Source organism: Peromyscus eremicus, chromosome 3 (genome assembly GCF_949786415.1).
Source record: "Peromyscus eremicus chromosome 3, PerEre_H2_v1, whole genome shotgun sequence".
NCBI lineage: Eukaryota > Metazoa > Chordata > Mammalia > Rodentia > Cricetidae > Peromyscus > Peromyscus eremicus.
The window spans coordinates 133168125-133186807 of NC_081418.1; the positions used below are offsets into that span (position 1 = coordinate 133168125).

General features: G+C 40.0%; 1 protein-coding gene across 1 annotated transcript in view; it reads left to right on the forward strand.

The window, feature by feature from the left end:
• The first annotated feature begins 2360 nt into the window (after positions 1 to 2360).
• Positions 2361 to 18683, forward strand: part of LOC131906488 (alpha-1-inhibitor 3-like) — a 53337-nt gene continuing 37014 nt past the window's right edge. Inside the window, exons 1-8 of the mRNA XM_059257110.1 lie at positions 2361 to 2446; positions 3617 to 3800; positions 4514 to 4673; positions 4791 to 4843; positions 11672 to 11692; positions 11934 to 12102; positions 12482 to 12566; positions 13559 to 13667. Coding sequence (XP_059113093.1) covers positions 2361 to 2446; positions 3617 to 3800; positions 4514 to 4673; positions 4791 to 4843; positions 11672 to 11692; positions 11934 to 12102; positions 12482 to 12566; positions 13559 to 13667 — 867 coding nt within the window. The remainder of the gene's footprint in view (positions 2447 to 3616; positions 3801 to 4513; positions 4674 to 4790; positions 4844 to 11671; positions 11693 to 11933; positions 12103 to 12481; positions 12567 to 13558; positions 13668 to 18683) is intronic.

Sequence of the window (18683 nt, forward strand, 5' to 3'; positions counted from 1 at the left end):
GAACATGGCCACTTTGCATGAGACATGGTGTTGGAGAAGTAACTGAGAGCTACATCCTGACCCATAGGCAGAGAGAGAGACAGAGACAGAGACAGAGAGGCAGAGGGGAAATTCTGGTGGCATAGGATTTTGAAACTTCAAACCCACCTCCAGTGGCAAATTTCCTGTAACAAAGTCACACCTTCTCCTTTCAAACAGTTCACTCTCTGGTGACTAAGCTCCACAATATATGAGACTATGGGGGCCATTATTATTCAACCATCACAGAAAGGAAGATGTCAGTTATCTTGGAGGTTTGCCACCTTTATTTCCTAGCTATAACCCATCTCCCTATCTGTCTGTCTACCACAGAGTCTGTCTAACTCCTAGTCTCTCAGTTTGAAACACCATCACAGCATGTCTAGATAACTACTCCAGTCATCCAGTGGGGTCTCTAGGCTTCCAGTCATCCTCTCAAGCTACCACAGAAGTTATCATGCTCAACAGAAAAGTCTTTATATCCTTTAATTATTTAAATCATTTTAGGTTATACTCCAAGTCCTTCCCATAGGCTCTCTTCATTTAAGCTTAGCTTTATTGCAGCATCAATATTCCAATGAAATATTTCCATTTTAGACATGTCAATGCTTTCCTGGTCTCCAGACCTTTCACAGGCTTTATCAAGATTCAGATCTGTACTCCACTTTTTCCTCTGACTCAAAACTTTAAGTAAATCATTGTAGCCGGCCTGTCTCTAACAAGAAGTCATCTGTGAGGTCTGAGCCTGGGTTATGCACGATCTCAGACAAGCCCTGCCATCTGATATTATCCTGCATTGTTAGGACCCGTTCATGTTTCTGTATCTGCTGCTTTTATAATCATCTGAGGAATTTACAGCCATTCATTGTCATGCTCCAAAATAAAGAGAAGAAGTGAAGGTGAAAAACTGTAGTTACTGTTTCAGTGGAATTTTGATGAAAAGGATCAGTTCAGTAGCTGTTGAGTCTTCCTTTTGATGATTAATTGGTGTTCAGAGGTCAATCAATGAAATACAAAAGTGTTTTTTCCTCTTTCAACATTTCCATGCTTACCCTACATCCCCTCTTCAGCATATTATATAACTGAAAGTTTCTTGTCCCAACCAGTTTGAGGCTTATATTGATTGTAAATGCTTGACCAATAGCTCAGGCTTGTTACTATCTAGTTCTTACATTTTCAGTTAACCCATATTTCTTATTTATGTTCTGCCACATAGCGGTACCTTTATTAGCATGGCACAACCATCCTCTGCTCCCTCTGCCTCTGATGGCAACTTCTGACTCAGCCTTTCTCCTTCCCATCTTCCTTAGTTTGGTCACCTCACCTATACTCCTTGCCTGGCAACAGACCAATCCAAATTATATTAAACCAATTCACAATGTACAAGAGGATTGTTCCACAGCAATGTCCTTTCTTTTTACTTAATGCCTCAAGATTATAGTTGTTCTAGCTTATGATATTCCTTCCTCTCAATCCAATGCCATAAGTTCTTTGCAAAAATGGACAGTCCCATGATCTAGAATAGAAATGCTAATGTACTTCCCAACTCATACCTTAATGTCCTTCCAAAGGAACTGAGTTGTATCCCAAATATTGATGTATTTAAATCATTTAAAGCAATCACCTCTAGTTGCACAGATTATATTTGGCTTCCTAGTAGACCACAGAGATAAGACTTCTCAACTGTACCTGTAGAAGAACTTGGTGAACTTCTGTTCTAAAAAGAAGGGTCAGGCATGGTGACTTGTAGTAGGTGAGTTTTTGAGCTTGCCCAGTATCCATAGTCCCCCTTTCACACACAACACCCATGAAGGTAGATACTTGAATGACTAGAGACAGGAGAACTGAAAATCTCCAACCTGGACTACTCTAGTGACTTTTGCATGAGAAAACAGAGAAACTGAGTTGTCACCTCCCAGGGAGTGCAGCTAGATTCCAGGTGACCAGAAGCAGTGAGGTAGCAAATGTCACACAACCATAGCACAGCCACCTACTGCAAAGATTTACAGGTGGGTAGTAGGAAGACTGAGAAAGTCTGCTCTAATTCAAACTAAGTAGATTCTGTGCCCTTGATCCTTCACTAACACCATCCAAGATACTCTGGCTCGGTTCCTGAGACTGTTGCAACTTATTTGAGTTGTGCTGAGGCCACCACTGAATACAGTGACACTAACAGAAAACTCTTGCAAAATTACACTTGTTTGTTTGGACACCTAGAGTGGAGGTTCCTTTTTACATAGAGCACTCATAAATAAAGCACTGTGTATCGGGGACGTCTCTAGAAACTGTATTAGGGAACAGGACACCATTGGCCCTGTCCCCTTGTCCTTCCTTCCTACACCATGTGGAAGCACAGACAGGCTCTGCAATGTCTGATTTCAGTTCTTCTTGCCTTCCTGGCCTCTGCTTCCTTATCACCTGGACAACCGTGAGTACCACCAAGATCCTCTGTGGATTGTTCCTCCTCCAATCAAAACCATCCACTTCCTTTCACAGTTTCTTCTCCCAAAACCCTCCCTATATCATTTTACTTTTCAATTAACAAATAATAATCGTGTGTATGTTTTCCAACTTTAGTATTACATGATTCTATGATGTCATTTTTCCAATTCTAAAGCAATCAGTGTTACTAAACTGAGGTGTGATGTGATTTAGAATAGCATTCCTCTTACAACTGTACCACTAATATCTAAAATCTCAGTGGTCAGAAACACTTTTCTGTGTTGAAACCATTTAATCTCTTTGAAGATAAGTATTTACATTGTTGGCACTTTGGGTTGGAAATGTGTAGTCTATAGTTTAACTTGGGACAGGCAAGGATTCAGGCACACTGCAACTCTGTGGATGTTTGTGTCTTAAAACAACACTCTTGTTAGGATCAGAGACTTTGTATTAAACTGCAAGTAAAACTTGTTATTTGGTGCCCAAATAGCCACATTATCAGGATTATGTTGTTGAATGATTTTCTTGACATTTTTTTTTCATGAGAAAAATATCTTTGATGTGGTAAAAAATAAAAGCAACTTTTTGATTTTTTTTTCATTATGTGATGTAGTGGTAACAGTCTAGATTTTGGGCTAGTTTGGGTACAAAAAACTCTAATGCCAGCAAAAGGTAGAGAACAATTCCTATAGACAGCCTTTGGTACTTGTTCAACATAACATATGTGAATCATGCTGCTCTGAATTGCACAGTCACATTATAAGTCTTAGGTTTAAGGGTACCCCCCTAAAAAAACAGGGTACTGTTATTTTTCGAGAATTAAAAATGGTAATCAAGAGCAATCTTGATAAATTTTTATGAAAAGAATAATTTATCCTCCCAGATTTTTATCGAAAAAATTTAAAACCTCCCAGCACTTGAATGCTCGCTGCTTCAGTGATGGTAGTGCATGCCATGTGAAGCTGCCTTGATGTATATCACTGCTGAAGCTGAGTGATTACCATTACAAACACTGATAATTGACCACTCTGGGGTATCATGCTGTCACCTGCCATCTCACGCTGGAGAGTCTTGGATGGTGATGATTATTGTGAAGAAACTACAGCCATGGACAGTGATATCTGCCCCCAGCTGGCCTCAACTTTTCCCTTTCCAGGAAGTATATGGTGCTGGTCCCTTCCCAGCTTTACACTGAGACCCCTGAGAAAATCTGCTTCCATCTACTTGATCTGAATGAGACAGTGACTGTCAGGGCCTCCTTGCAGTCTAGCTGGGGAACTAGAAGTCTGTCCAATGAGTTTGTGGTTGACAAGGACTACTTCCACTGCAACTCCTTCACTGTGAGTACTAGATACCTGTCCCTGTTTGTTTTCTATATTTATATACATATGTGTATAGATGCATATATAATATACTTACATATTTCTAAAAGAGATTAACCTAGAAACACAGCTACTACTTCATAACAATAGACACTTAGAACATTTACCCAATAAACAAATAGCATAGATTATCCCACCCCAAAACAGGAAGAGCCAATACTTGTGCATGTGCTGCTTTCCCGCTGAAGTTCCTCAAAGAAGCTAACTCAGAGAAAGAAGGATTTTGCCACTGTGTAGTACTTGCTGCTAGTAAGTTACAAACTTCCAATTAGCACTCCATCTAATCAGAACCACATCTCCTATGTGTAGTTGCTATCCTGAATAAGTGCTGGGTTTCTTCTTCTGTACCTATCCTCAAGATACAATTCCTGCCACCATCAATATGTTATTTTTCACTCTACCTAAGTTCCACAGTTATATCTAGTTTTCAATCAAGATTTTATTTACTCCATAAAAACTACTGTGTCTTTGTTGCTTCCATTGATCATATGAAATGTTGTGTTTTTCTTTTCATACTTTGTTTCTGACATACCCTCCTCACATAATACTTAAACAGAAACTGATGAACCCTGATGTCCTTCCCGTGGTGTGCAAGGACAGGAGGTAAGAAGGAAATCTAAGAACTCCAAAGGATCTGATGGTGAAGAGTCTTGTTTTGCTCTCGTCCTCAGCTCCCCAGAGTCTCAATTTCAGATGAGAAAGTGTCACTCTCTGTCCACATCAAAGCACAGACACACGAATTCAACAAAAAGAGTACGGTGCTGGTGAAGAACAAAGAAAGTGTTGTCTTTGTCCAGACAGACAAACCCGTGTACAAACCAGGACAGTCAGGTACGAAGGTCCATCACGGGCTATGGAGTGAAGAAGCCATCCTGAACATGGCATGGAGAGGGCCTGGGTGTCTGGACCTCACTAGAAAGTTCTCTCTCTCTCTCTCTCTTTCTCCAGTAAAGTTTCGGGTTGCCTCTATGGATAAAAACCTACGCCCCCTGAATGAGTTGGTAAGTCTTTTACATGTGGGTATTGGTGGGTTTGTGAAGACATAATGTGACTGAAATATTCTCATTTCTAGCCCCTTGCTAAGGTATGAGTTGGTCTTCTTCTCTATTCTGTTCATTTAACTATTTATACCCCTTGCTCAGCTACCATTGACCATGCAATGTCTTCCTTATATTTTGCACTCCATTACTGGTTAAGTGTCTCTGGGTTTCTTTATACTTCATGGAGACTGTTACTGTACAGAACCTTTGGGCTTAATCACATTTTTCAATCATTTCTTTTGTAGTTTCTGTTACTTCATGCCATCCTTAAGAAATCCATTTCTAGTCTAACAGGAGTATTTCTCACATATAACTTGGTATTTAACATTTAGTTTCTTCCCACAATGGACTCTTTTAAGAATAAATTAGCATTTCAGAGTCTCTTGTCCTCCGCACTTCAGCAAGTGGCAGGTGTCTGTGTTAATCACCCTCTAGTGCAAGTAGAGGCTTCTCTGACAGGGGCTGAGAGAAGCTTTGATCTATAAGTATAAAGATACATCAATATCAGTTGTTTTAACACTATGTCCTTTAGCAGCAGAATAATAATGGTTTCTCCTCTGGTCCTATGGCATGCCTAGCCACAGATTCTCGGCCCTATAATGATGTCTAATGTGGGTTTCATCTTGCATAGTAGGACTTAAATCCAGTCAGAAAGTGGTTGGCTACTTCTGTGACATTTGTGCTACAATTGCACCAGTGGGCTTGTCTTGCCAGGCCAGTGGTTCTCACAGTTTATAGGGTTCACGGCTGGGTGAGATAATGATCCCAGCCCTTCTGGTAGTGTGCATAGCACCTTCCTGCTCTGTGAAACTTATTCAGTAGTGATGGCACCAGTCATCAGCAGCGTAACTGTAGAATGTGAAAGCCCAAATTAGACATCTAAATAACGTCCTCTCCAACTAAGAAGCATAGATTATTGTGTCAGAGAGGAAGGAATGACTGTAAGAGCCAGAGGTAGTGAATGAATACAAGGAGACAGTCCTCTAGACTCAGCATGGCAGCCACACATATGAACTTATAATTGTGTTAGCATGCACAAGCACATTCCAGACCAGGTCAGACCAAACCTTCCCATGGAGAGGGGATATGTACATGAAATCCCACCCTTAACTGAGGTGCTATTGCTAACTGATAGCTACTGGCAGAAACTCAGTGTTCTTTAGAGTATAGATGCAGGTAAGTCAACTACACTCCAGTGGAAGCCCACATATCCAAGAATATGTGGGAAGCACAAATTGGAATTAATGTGAAAAAAAGGAGAGAAAACACTAAGTCAGGTGGGTAAGGAAGGAAGGTAGTTCTGGTATGAGTTAAGGGAAGGGGTATATATCATCAGAAAACACTGTACAAAACTCTCAAAGAACTAGCTAAAAATTAAAACAAACAATAAAATAGCTATCCCATTTTACTTAATGTGCTCTTTACAGATAACAAATTACAATAGATATCATTTGGTAAAGAGTAAAGATTCTATCCTTTCACAATAATCTATTGTATAATTCTATCAATGATTTTTTTTCCTTTTTTTATTGTTCTCTCACACAATACATCATGACCATAGCCTCCCCTCCCTCCATTCCTCTCAGTCTCCCTCCCTCATCTAGATTCATGTCCCTTCAGAAAAAAGCAGGCCTCCCAGGGACATCAGCTGTACATGGCATAACAAGATGTTAAGACCAGGCTGGGTGAGACAACCCAGTAGAAAGAAAAGGGTCCCAAGAGCAGGCAAGTTAGTTAGAGACATGCCCACTCCCACTGTTAGGAGTCCCACAAAAACCCCAAGCAAACAACCACAGCATGCATGCAGTGGACCTAGCTCAGACCCACAGAAATCACAGGCTCTGTGATTTCTTCTTCAGTCTCTGTGAACCCCTATGAGCCCTGCTTAGTTGATTCTGTGGGCCATGTTCTCCTGGTGTCCTTGATCCCTCTGGCTCCTACCATCCTTCTTCCCCTCTTTTGCGGGGTTCCCTGAGCTCTGCCTAAGTTTTGGCTGTGGATCTCTGTATCTGCTCCCATCAGCTATCAGAGGAAGCCTCTCTGATGACCATTGGGCTAGGCACCAATCTTGTGAGTATAGCAGAATATCATTAGGGATCATTTCATTTATTTATTTGTTTGTTTGTTTGTTTATTTATTGGTTGGGGTGGTCGGTCATGTTTGGTTCTACCCTAGATCTCTGTCCGGCTTCCAGTTACTGGCCATCCAGACAGTGTAGGCCATGGGTTGCCTCTTTTCCCTCAAGTTAGACCAGTCATTTGTTGGCCGTTCTCACAAGCTCTGGGCCACCATTGCCTCAGCACATCTTGCAGGCAGGACAAGTTGTGGATTGACGGTTTTGTGTCTGGGTAGGTGTCCCTGTCCCACAACTGGAAGCCTTGCCTCCTTATAGAAGATGGCCAGTTCAGACTCCATATACGTCATTACTAGGAGTCCTCAGTAGGATCACCCTCATAGGTTCCAGGAAGTTTCCACTGCACTAGGTTTCCACATTGCTCTCTAATGCCCCCTATTCCAGCTATCTCTTTCTGTACTCTCTCCCCCAATCCCTTGCTCCCCACCTGATCTCTCATGCTCCCATCCCCACTGGCTGCCAGTCCACCTGTAAAATCTTCCAAGGGAGATTCATGCATCCCTCCTAAAGCCCTCCTCGTTACTTAGCCTCTCTGGGTCTGTGGAGTGGAGTGTGATTATCTTTAACTTAGCAGCTAACAGTCATTTATAAGTGAGTACATGTCATGTTTGTCTTTCTGGGTCTATGTTGCATCACTCAGGATGACTTTTTTCTAGTTCCCTCCTCATTGTATACACACACATGTGTACGGTTCTGGTGAGCAATCTCTTCACTACTTTACTTATCTCTGTTGGCTGTTGACACTAAAGTTTCCAGTGCAGACTGTTGATTCACTTCCTAGCACTTTGTGTGTCTCTGTGTAATACATGTTCATTCTGTGTGTGTGTGTGTGTGTGTGTGTGTGTGTGTGTGTGTGTGTGTATACACATGTATGTGCTAGCCAGAAGACAATCTTAGATTTCATTTATTGGGTGCCAAACATCATGCGTTTTGAGTCAGAGTCTCTGGCTGGCCTGGTGCTGTATGATCAGGCTAGGCAGCCTGGCCAGTGACCCAGTGACAGCTCTCTGTCTCTGCTTTCCATCTGGGACTACAGTGGGAACATGTACTTTCTTTTTGTGTGGATTCTGCAAATGGAACCCAGGTCTTTCTGCTTGAGCCACTAGCATTTTACCAACTACCTCTCCCTCCTGTCTTTTACCTCCTGGTTTCATAAGGATTACAGCTCTTTCAATTTTATTTATGTTAAACTCACTTCCTTGAATTAATCCTTGCTTCAGTATTTCAACAACTACTCCTGGATGTTTTATTTAAATTTTACTATCAGGTTGCAGTTCTACAATCAGTCTTGGAAATGTGACTGAAATATTAATAACATATATATTGATTTGGAAAGAGTATAAATCATTTCATGACAAATGTTTCTGTCTAGTGCACATGTATCTGCCCATTATTTTACGTTTCTCTTTATGTAATTCATAATGGTTTGCAATGTTCTTCTTAGGCCTACTGAGTTTCTTATTTGACTTGTTCCTGAAATCATAGTTTTCATTAATGAATAGTGTTTATAGAATTTATAATTTGCTGCCTTCATTTTCAATGCAATTAAGATTTTTTCTATGTACCCTATCACTTTTTATCATATTGATCTTGCTGAATTCATTAGTAAAAATGATTTATCTTGGATTCCAATAGGTTGTGTGTACCAGTTATAAAGTGATCTTGCTACTGCTGTATAGGAATCATTTTCTCTGACAGTTAAAGAATTAAAAGGCAGGAAAAATCCTGAGCACAGCAGACTGAGTCAACCAGTAAAGAAAAGCTTTTATTAGAGTTGAGAAAACACACACAGCAGGCACATGGGTGGGAAGACCCTCTGCAAAGGGGGATTGGGGAGCCCTGCCTCTCTGAGGGCTAGGGTCTTTGAGGATCACTGAGAGGTCTTTCTTCCTTAAATTGGGGTGGATCAGCTTGAACAAAGACAGAAAAGCAGATATTACTGTAGGGTGAACTCATCTTGGTCTTTTCCTTTAATGTATCAGGCTGGTCCATTGCAGAGGTGCTTTGGTATTAGAGAGAGAGTGTAGCTAGAGTTTTCCTGCCTGGCCCACCTCAGGACAAATCTTTCTCACCTGCCAGACCCACAGCTGCTCAGACCCGACCAAGTAAACACAGAGACTTATATTGGTTACAAACTGTATGGCCGTGGCAGGCTTCTTGCTAACTGTTCTTATAGCTTAAATTAATCCATTTCTATAAATCTATACCTTGCCACGTGGCTTGTGGCTTACCGGTACTTTACATCTTCCTTGTCCTGATGGCGGATGGCAGTGTCTTTCTCACCCAGCTTCCTGTTCTCTCAATTCTCCTCTCTGTTAGTCCCGCCTATACTTCCTGCCTGGCCACTGGCCAATCAGTGATTTATTTATTGACCAATCAGCAACACATTTGACATACAGACCATCCCACAGTAAGAGAGCCCTACTGTAGCCTTTAGGCCTGTGTCATAGGTTAGGAGTATGAGGAGGAAGCCAGGATTTCACTGTTTCTATTATCCGTCTGTGGCTTCTCTTCCTGTCTGTTTACCTACCAGGGCCGGTCTAAGTATTAGTCCCTCAGCTGATAGAAACAATACTCCTTCATTACTCACAGATTTTATAGCTTAGTTTCCTTTGCTGGCTGTTTAGACTAGGTCATCCAGGACGATATTAAAAGAAATCATATGTAGGACTTTTGCAAAATTTTCTTTTTTCACAGCTTTTCTTTACTCTGCAGTCTCAGTTGACTTCTTTTTAAAAAACAAACAAACAAACAAACAAACAAACAAACATGATTTCTCCATGTAATTCTGTCTTGGTTGAAACTGTCTATGTAGATCATTCCCTCATTCAAGCTGCGTGTAGTATTTGTATTTGTCCATGACTATTAGCATATTTGAAAGGCAACTTGGGATCATGACAATTTACCTAAACCAAAGAGTCATCTCTCCAATTGGACTAAGACGTCCACAGTCACGGGTTGTTGGTGGGGTTTTCAGCACCCTCTATGAATTCTGTCCTACAGAACAGGACTCAAATCGATTAGAGACCAGTTTTCTACCCCCATAAAAGTTGTGCCACTCTTGTACCAATGGGCACATCTTGCGTGGCAGGTTGGTGTTAGACATCCTAGGGTTCTCAGCTGGATGAGACCATTGACATCTCCTCTCCTGCAGCAATCTTGTGGCATTGTGAAAGCTGATCAGCAGTGGGGATGTTAGCAGAGCACCAGCTTGATTTCTCTACACCCTTCCACCAAGGTGTGTGGTGTCTTCCACAATAGAATATTATCAACTAGTTATTGTGGGCAATCAAGAAGAGCATCAAGATTCTGTATTGTTTTGGGGGTCTCTAGGACCTCCCTGGCCAGAAACTCATGAGGCGCTATCTCATGCCTAGAACTGGGACATTTGTTTAATGACACTTGGCCTTCAGAAGCAGCACTATCTACACATGCAGTACCTCTTCCTTTTGACTCTCCTTTTAACTTAAGTTTCTTAATAGGTTTAGAAAGCAGTATGTTTCCACATGGCTTTTTCATGGGTCCTTAGTGTGGGTTAATCCTACCATCCTTCCCTCTCATTTCTCCCATCCCACACCCTCATCCCTACTTAAATGTTCTGTCCCCAAAAGTGCACCTGTGCTTTGACATCCCCTATGTCATGCTGTGTCCCCTGCCTTGAGGGATTCCCAACAGTGATCCTCTTCTAGGTACCTTGAGTCCACAAGTACTCCGGGTTTGGAGTGAGGAGCCACACATGAGAAAGAACAAACAGCAGTTATCTTTCTGAGCCTGGCTTACCTTTATAATTTTTTTGAGTTTTATCATTTACAAATTTTGTGATTTCATTTTTTTGCAGATGAATAAACTTTCACTGTGTATACATGTACCACAGCTTCATCATCCATTATCATGATTTATTTTTCTAGACATTCAGAAACAAGTTCTATCTCACTAAAATTCCCTTACAACTGCCACTGCTTGCTCTCTCTTCAACTGCTAGAAATGGTTATGTTTTCCTCAAGCTGATGCTCACCTGAAGGAAATTCACCTCTTCAGACAGCTCAGTTATGACAGAACCTTAAATGACCTTGTCACTGTCTGTCTTTACTGTATTATTCATCTGCTCGATCAGAAACACTTTGCCTGTAAAACCTCTGAACATACAGCCCTCCCCTTAGTCAGCAGCAATTCTCCATTGAAGCAAGAGAAGCTACTGAGCCCTTTCTTTCTTCGTATTTCTGGGCAATGGTCAGACAGTGGTTTGCTCTGTTGAACTACGTCCAGGAGGTGTAGATTGAGTTCATGTGCTAATGCCTTTGTATCTCATTAGATGAGGAATGGGAAGCCAGGGCCCTGGGTAGAGCGGCATATATAGCTTGCCCAAGACACACCCCAAGCTAAACATTTTGGCTGGATATAATATTTAAAACTAGTAACCCCATTTCACACTAAATAATTCCTGATTTGAACAATAATTCTGTAATCTCCATACTGTAAAGGCTCAGGATGGGTCTCCATAAAATTATTTTCATTGTTACTTCATAACTATAATTTTGTTATTGTTATGAATTATCATGTAAATACTTTTGGAGATAGAGATTTGCCAAAGTGATAATGACCCATAAGTTGAGAACCACTGTTCTAAACAAACACTGTTTTCTCTTCTGTTTCAGTTTCCTCTGGCTTACATTGAGGTAAGAAACTTAACTGTTTCAATTCAGAGAGAAATCAATCCACTGAAAGTAACTTGATGTTGGAATGTTGAAGCAGTACTGTGGGTCAGCAGCCTTCCACCATTGTGGATAATTGCTTCGTTATATTGCACTGACCTTTATTCTGCCCTACCCTGATGCTTTCATCATGAACACGTGGTCTTAGATGTGTTGATGTAATTAAAACTCTACTTACATAGAAAACTTACTACCTGTCTCACAGGATCCAAAGACGAATCGAATTATGCAATGGCGGGATGTTAATACAGAGCATGGGCTTAAGCAGCTGTCCTTCAGCCTGTCATCAGAGCCTATTGAGGGCTCCTACAAGATAGTGATAGTGAAACAATCAGGAGTGAAGAAAGAGCACTCCTTCACCGTGGAGGAATTTGGTATGGCTTGGGAAGATTGAAAAGGGAAAGTAGATGTCGTTAGGTTCTGGTTATCATGGGATAAATTGTTTTGAACATGTTGAGTTAAATGGGTAAGGCTGAGATTCATCTGACTCTAGCTAAGGCTATCCACCTAGCAACCTGGAACTTCCAGAAATTTCTGGGATTTTCAGAAGTAAATTATTTGGCTTTTCTCATTTAAGTAGATACCTCTATGGTTTTCATATCCTGATACAATCTATCACCACTCAACAGTCTAACTTTACTGGGAGGGGGTAACCTTAATAATGTGAAGTCACCATTTCTTTGGCAGAGGCTGATCATTTAGGCAACGAGAAAAGTTATTTCCCACCTGAATTTCTCCTCTCTCTCCCAATAGTGCTTCCCAGATTTGAAGTTCAAGTAAAGGTCCCAAAGGTCATCTCTGCGCAAGATGAAAAAATAAACGTGACTGTGTGTGCAGTGTGAGTTACCTGTGTTTAATCTTCCATCCTTCAGAATGTACATGGACACAAAAGCTACCTGGGATAACGTGTCATTGTAGAATATGTAGAAATGCTAAGGTTGTCCTTCCTCCTAGAATGATCCCCCTGTGGTGTTCATTTCTTCCTCACATCCCCACTGCTCTGCATCCATTACTGCTTGATCATTCATTGCATATGTTGATGATGTCAACTCTGATGACACCAGTGATAAATCAATTGTATGAGGCAGTAGAGAGTTCCTGCTTTTGGTGACAGGAAGGTACCTACAAAGATCCCCTGACCCATGTGAAGAGAACACAGGCACTAAACACAGCATTCTGCTGACCTGTTATGGCTTGAGAAAAAGAACAAAGAAACAAGAGCTCCCAATCCGGCTGCAGTTACAGCCATGGCTGCCCAAGCTTAACTTTTAAACATCTCACTTTGTGTTTGCATTTCTGTACTGATAAATGTGGATCCTGTGTCACAGCAACTGAAGTTGCTATTACTGGAACCCCAGTAAGTCAAACCGTGCTAGGAGGAATTTGCAAATGTGCCTGAATCAAACAGAAGAGACACACCTGGCTCACATCTGCTTGTCATTAAAATAAACATGCTCAAAAGAAAAATTGATGGGAAGAAGGCAAAAGATTGAGGAGGTCTGTTAGAATGGTTCTGAGTCATTTAGCCATGGTCTCCCTTCATCACAGCCCCATCATTTACTAGCTGAGGATCCTGATTGGGTCACTTAATCTTTTCAGAACTATAAAAGGGAGAAAATCATGTCTCCCAGAGGTTCTTAACAGGGCTAAATTGTTAATATATCTAGATAGAATGTGTCAATTGGTAGTAATGGGTCCTATTTGTTGTCAGTGTGAAAATACACAGTGCCAATCTACTGTTACAGATTGACAGTGTGGACTATGGGTGGGACGACTGTGGGTCTCTGCTTTAGGCTGACCCTTGGTTTCTCTGAATCTGTCTTGTAACAGATATACCTATGGGAAGCCTGTACCAGGACAGGTAAAGATGTATATATGCTGTGACTATCAGGATTCTAGCGGGAAGGGAGAGGGTGCATGCATACCGCTCAGTTACCAGGTGAGTAAAAACTGCTCAAAGTTCCATTTTTAATATTGAGGGTTAACTAACATGGAAATACAGATAACAAAGCTGAGAGGAAATGCACACTCAGTGACTGAAAAGAGGATGTTCTGGGACCTTGGGATGTCATGGTGTAGCTTTGTCCCGGAACACTAGCCAGGCACATTTCCCCAGCATGCCCACGCACCCCCCCCACACACACAAAAGTGATAGTCCTGGGACCCACTGTTATTAAAGGTATATTTCAGCAATTTTACAGCTAAACTTGGCCACCAAATATATTTTTAGTATATATTCATTGTACAAAGTAAGTAATAGGTTTATGACATTTCATATCATGTATTTTGACCATATTCCCTAGTCCCATTACTGCCTCAGCTTTCTTGTGTCCTCATTCCTGTGTCCTTCTCTTCCTGTATATCCCTCACTATTTTTGTGACTTATAGACTATTTTTTGAAATATTCTTTGAAATATAATTGGCACATAGAGACTGTGAGTAAATTGTACAAAACAACAGGCTTCTTTACAGTGTGTTCATACACGTGTATCTTGTACTTGATTATCTCCTTCACTACCTGCCCTGTTCTCTCCATCCATTCTCCTGCCACACCCTTCCTCTTCCCAAATGGAACATCTACACGGCAGTGTTTCTGTTTTACCCTTACACATGACAGAAACCGTGCCCTGCTGCAGAGTGTCTGAGTCTGGTATTCTTTGTGAAAGGTGACATTCTCCATGCCCTTAACATTCTCTGACTCAATTTTGATTATGCATTCATCAGCTGATGGACTCATTTGATTGTGAGTCACATAAATGAGCAGCATGCCTGTGAACACATGTGTTGTGTACTGACACAGATTCCTTTTATATATTCTTGACAGATGATCATATGGTACTTTGACCTTGTAATCTATGAGGAGCTTCTATACCGACTTGTGCAATGGCTGTACTAGGTTGTAGGTTCACCCACAGTGTATGAGGTGTAGAGAGCACAAGGTCCTTGTGCTCATAGATAAGCATTAGGGAAACCAGGAATGTTAAACAGGAAGGGTTGTCTCCTCAGTGGAGGAGGTGTATACCTGTTTTCCACCCAAAAAGCTAGGAATGGGTGGAGTTAACATTCTGGTGATCTGTGTTATCTGTAGGGCCAGGACACACCTGAACCTCCCAGACTACTACATTCATCCCAGACTCTTCCTTTCTAGACCTTTATCTTGAGCCTTATTTCTCAGTCTATAGAACCCATCCTTATGGAAGATGTCACGTGTACTTTACAATACCCTAGGTGACCTATGTGCTATCTGCAGGGCCAGGCCACTCCTGACTCCCACAGACACTATGTTCACCTCATTCATTCTCCCCAGACCCTTAGCTGAGCATTGTTTTTCAGTCAATAGAACCCATCTTTATGGGAGATGTCACACATACTTAAGAAATGAGCAGAGCCTAGGTGACCTCTGTGCTACCTGTAGGGCAGGTCACACTTGACTCCACAGACTTTATGTTTACCTCCCTCATTCTCCCTATACCCTTATCTTGGGCATTCTTTTTCAGTCAATACTACCCATCTTTATGGTAAAGGTCACATGTACTTTGTAAAGAGTTTCAAAGTAAACATGTTTGAAGCTTTGTTGTATACACATGGGATTGAGTTAATTTCATCAGGAAAGTTTTTTCCCCAAAATTATGCTGTGTTTAAATATGCCTAAAATAAACTGTCCAGGATCAGGCTCTAGCAGTTTGAGCCAACAGGGGCTACTAAGTCATGTTAAACTGGATTTCCTTCTTGCCTACACAGATTGTTACTCTGATGGTCCTGGAGTTTACAGAGACTCCCACACTGAGGGTTTACTCCTCACAACCTCACCAGCATTGAATTTTGCTTTCTTTACAGTAGCCACTCTGTCTATGGTGAGAAAGATAGTTTCAGGGTTGCGTTTTCTTGTTTCTATAGATGTTAAATTAATTTTTTCATATATTTTGAGAGGTTTGTATTGCTTTTTCAAACTGTTTCTTCAAATCACATCATTTGCCATGGAATGATTCATTTTATTGGTTTTACATATTTTAGTTTTTATATACATTTTTCTTAATTTTAAATAATTTTTAGTGTTTCATGGGAAATGTGTCTATGTCATTTATGCCTCTCTTTCTTCCTCTCCAATGCCTCTCATGTCTCCCCCAACTTTTTCTGAAATTCATGACCTCTTATTCTGGAACTATTATTGTTACACATATAAATAAAGTGTGTGTGTGTGTGTGTGTGTGTGTGTGTGTGTGCGCGCGCGCGCGCAATCAACCTGCTGAGTCCATTTAGGATTGCTGCTATGAACGTGTACATAAGGATGACCATGTGGGATTACATAGCCTACCCAGGTATTCCTTGGAGGAGAATGGTTTTCTCTCTCAGCAGCCATTGATCACCTGTTGCTCTTGATCTTGGAGTGGGGCTTTATGAAATTACCCCATCCTCTACATGTTGTGTTAACTGGTGTTACCATTATATAAGTCTTGTTTAGGCAGTCACATTGTTGAGATTTTTTATGCATGTGTTTTCCCTGTTGTGTCTGGATAACATTGTTTGCAAGAGGCATTCTGTTCTTTTACAATCTTTCTGAACCTTGCTCCATGATTTTTCCTGATCCTTTGACACAGAGGTTATTTTGGAGATATGTCAGGTGGGGTTGAGCACATCCTAGGCATTTATTCTCTGCATGTTGGTAAGTTGTGAATCTCTATAATGGGCTCTATATATTGAAAAATATGATTATTTGATAGGAGGTGAGATCTAGACTTATATGTAAGGTTAAGTCTTTGGATTATAATAGGAACTCTATTGGTTTAGGTAAATGGCGGTGGTGGCTTCCCCCCTAGAGTCTATGTGACTGTTGAAGTTGTCCATTTCTTATTGGTTTAACATTAGTGTTTTGGATGAATGTAGAAATTTGTCCATGTGTTTTAGGTTTTCTAAATAATTAATGCAGTACAGGTTTTTAAAGTATTTCTTTGTAATATCACAAATTACTCTAATGTCTGTGTAATGTTTCCCTGTAAATTTCTGATTCACTCAATTTAGGTAATTTCTTTCTTTCTTTGGTGAATTGTGCCAAAGGTCTGTTGATATTATCTTCTTAAATAACCATCTCTTGGACTCATTGATTCTTGGTATTCTTTATTTCTGTTCCACTCATTTCTGTACCAGTCTTTATTATTACTTCCCATTACTAATATTGTGTTTGACTTGATTTTTCTTTTTCCAAATCCTTGAATTGTATCATTGAGTCATTTATTTGTGTTATTTCTTTTCTTTCTTATATCAATACTCAGACTTTTAAATGTCCCTCTTAGGACTGCTTTGAATGGATTCCAGAGGTTTTGTTGTGGTGTCTTTTCATTTTCACTTAATTTCAGGATTTAAATTTTTTTTCCTTTCTTGATTTGTTCTTTGACTCATTAATTATTCAGTATTAGGCTGTTTAATTTCCATGACTTTGTGTAATTTCTAGAAATTCTTTTGTTGTTGATTCTAAGAATTATTGCATTGTGGTTAGATAGGATGCACTTGGTTATTTCAACTTTCAACAATTATATTTGTTCAGATTTGTTTTGTGTCCAAGTATTTTGTCTATTTTAGAGATATTTTCATTTGTTACTTCAAAGAATAAATATTCGTTGGTGTTTAGGTGGAGTATTCTAAAGATATATGTTAGCTTCATTTATTGTATGATGTCATTTAATTCTGATGATTCTGTTCAGATACCCTATTGGAGAAGTTAGGGTTCAGAAACCACGTATAATTTTATAATTACTGAATTGGTTTCATCTGTGTCTTGAAGTTCAGTAGTATGCTTTATATGAAGGTGTGTGTGCTAGAGTTTGGTTCATATATGTTTCGAATTGTAGTGTCTTTTCAGTTAATTGTCCCCTTGATAAGAATAAAGAATTCCTCTTTATCTCTTCTGATTAATTTTGGTTTTAAATCAATTGTGTCATATATCAGAATATCAATGACTGCTTGCTTTCTGGTCATTTGCTGCAAAAACTTTTTTCCATCCTTTCACTGTAAGGCCGTGCCTATCCTTGAAGATAAAATGAGTTTCTTGTAAACAACAAAAAGACTGATTTTATAACCCATTCAACTATCCTGTGTCTTTTGATTGGAGAGTTGAGGCCATTAATATTTAAAGTTATCTCTGAAAGATGTGTGTTGATTACTGTCACTTTATTATTTTGTTACTATTTCTGTTTAATCCTCTCATGTTTCTATAATTATAGCTTTATTTTTTCTTTCTGTAGCCTCTTACTATGCATATTCTCCTCATCAGTCCAAAGTATTGTTTTTGTTATTCTCTGTATGGCTGGTTTGGTGAACATTAATTCTTTTAGCCTATTTGTCACCTTATAATCTTATCAGTTTTAGGAACTTCTTGAGACTTGTGAGTTGCTTAATTCCTGAGCCTTGTAAGGCTTGTATATGTCCTGAGTCTTAGTGAGCCTCCTTACAGATGGAATGTTTAAACAGATGAAATTCTTATATAACACTCTGGAAATTATTGTATTTTTGTCCAGATGGGCAATTAATGAGTATGGAGTACTAAAGTCACCCATTATTATTTCATCTGAACCTATGTATCCTTTCATTAGTATTATTTCTTTCATGAAATTAGATGCATTGACATGTTTATTCAGTACTCTTTTTTGGTTTATCCACTTCACTAATAGGTAGTGATATTTTATTTCCTGTAACTAACTTTGGACTGAAGTCTATTTTATCTAATATAAGTATTGCTACTTCTGCTTCTTATCAGCTTTGGATTTTCTTGATCTATCCTTTCCTATCTACCTTAGTTAGGGTTTTTATTGCTGTGGAGAGACACCATGACCATGACAGCTCCTATACAGGAAAACATTTAATTAGGTGACTTACAGTTCAGAGGTTCAGTCCATTATCATCATGGTGGGGCCTGGCAGTGTGCAGGCAGACATGGTGCTGGAGAGGTAGCTGAGAGTTC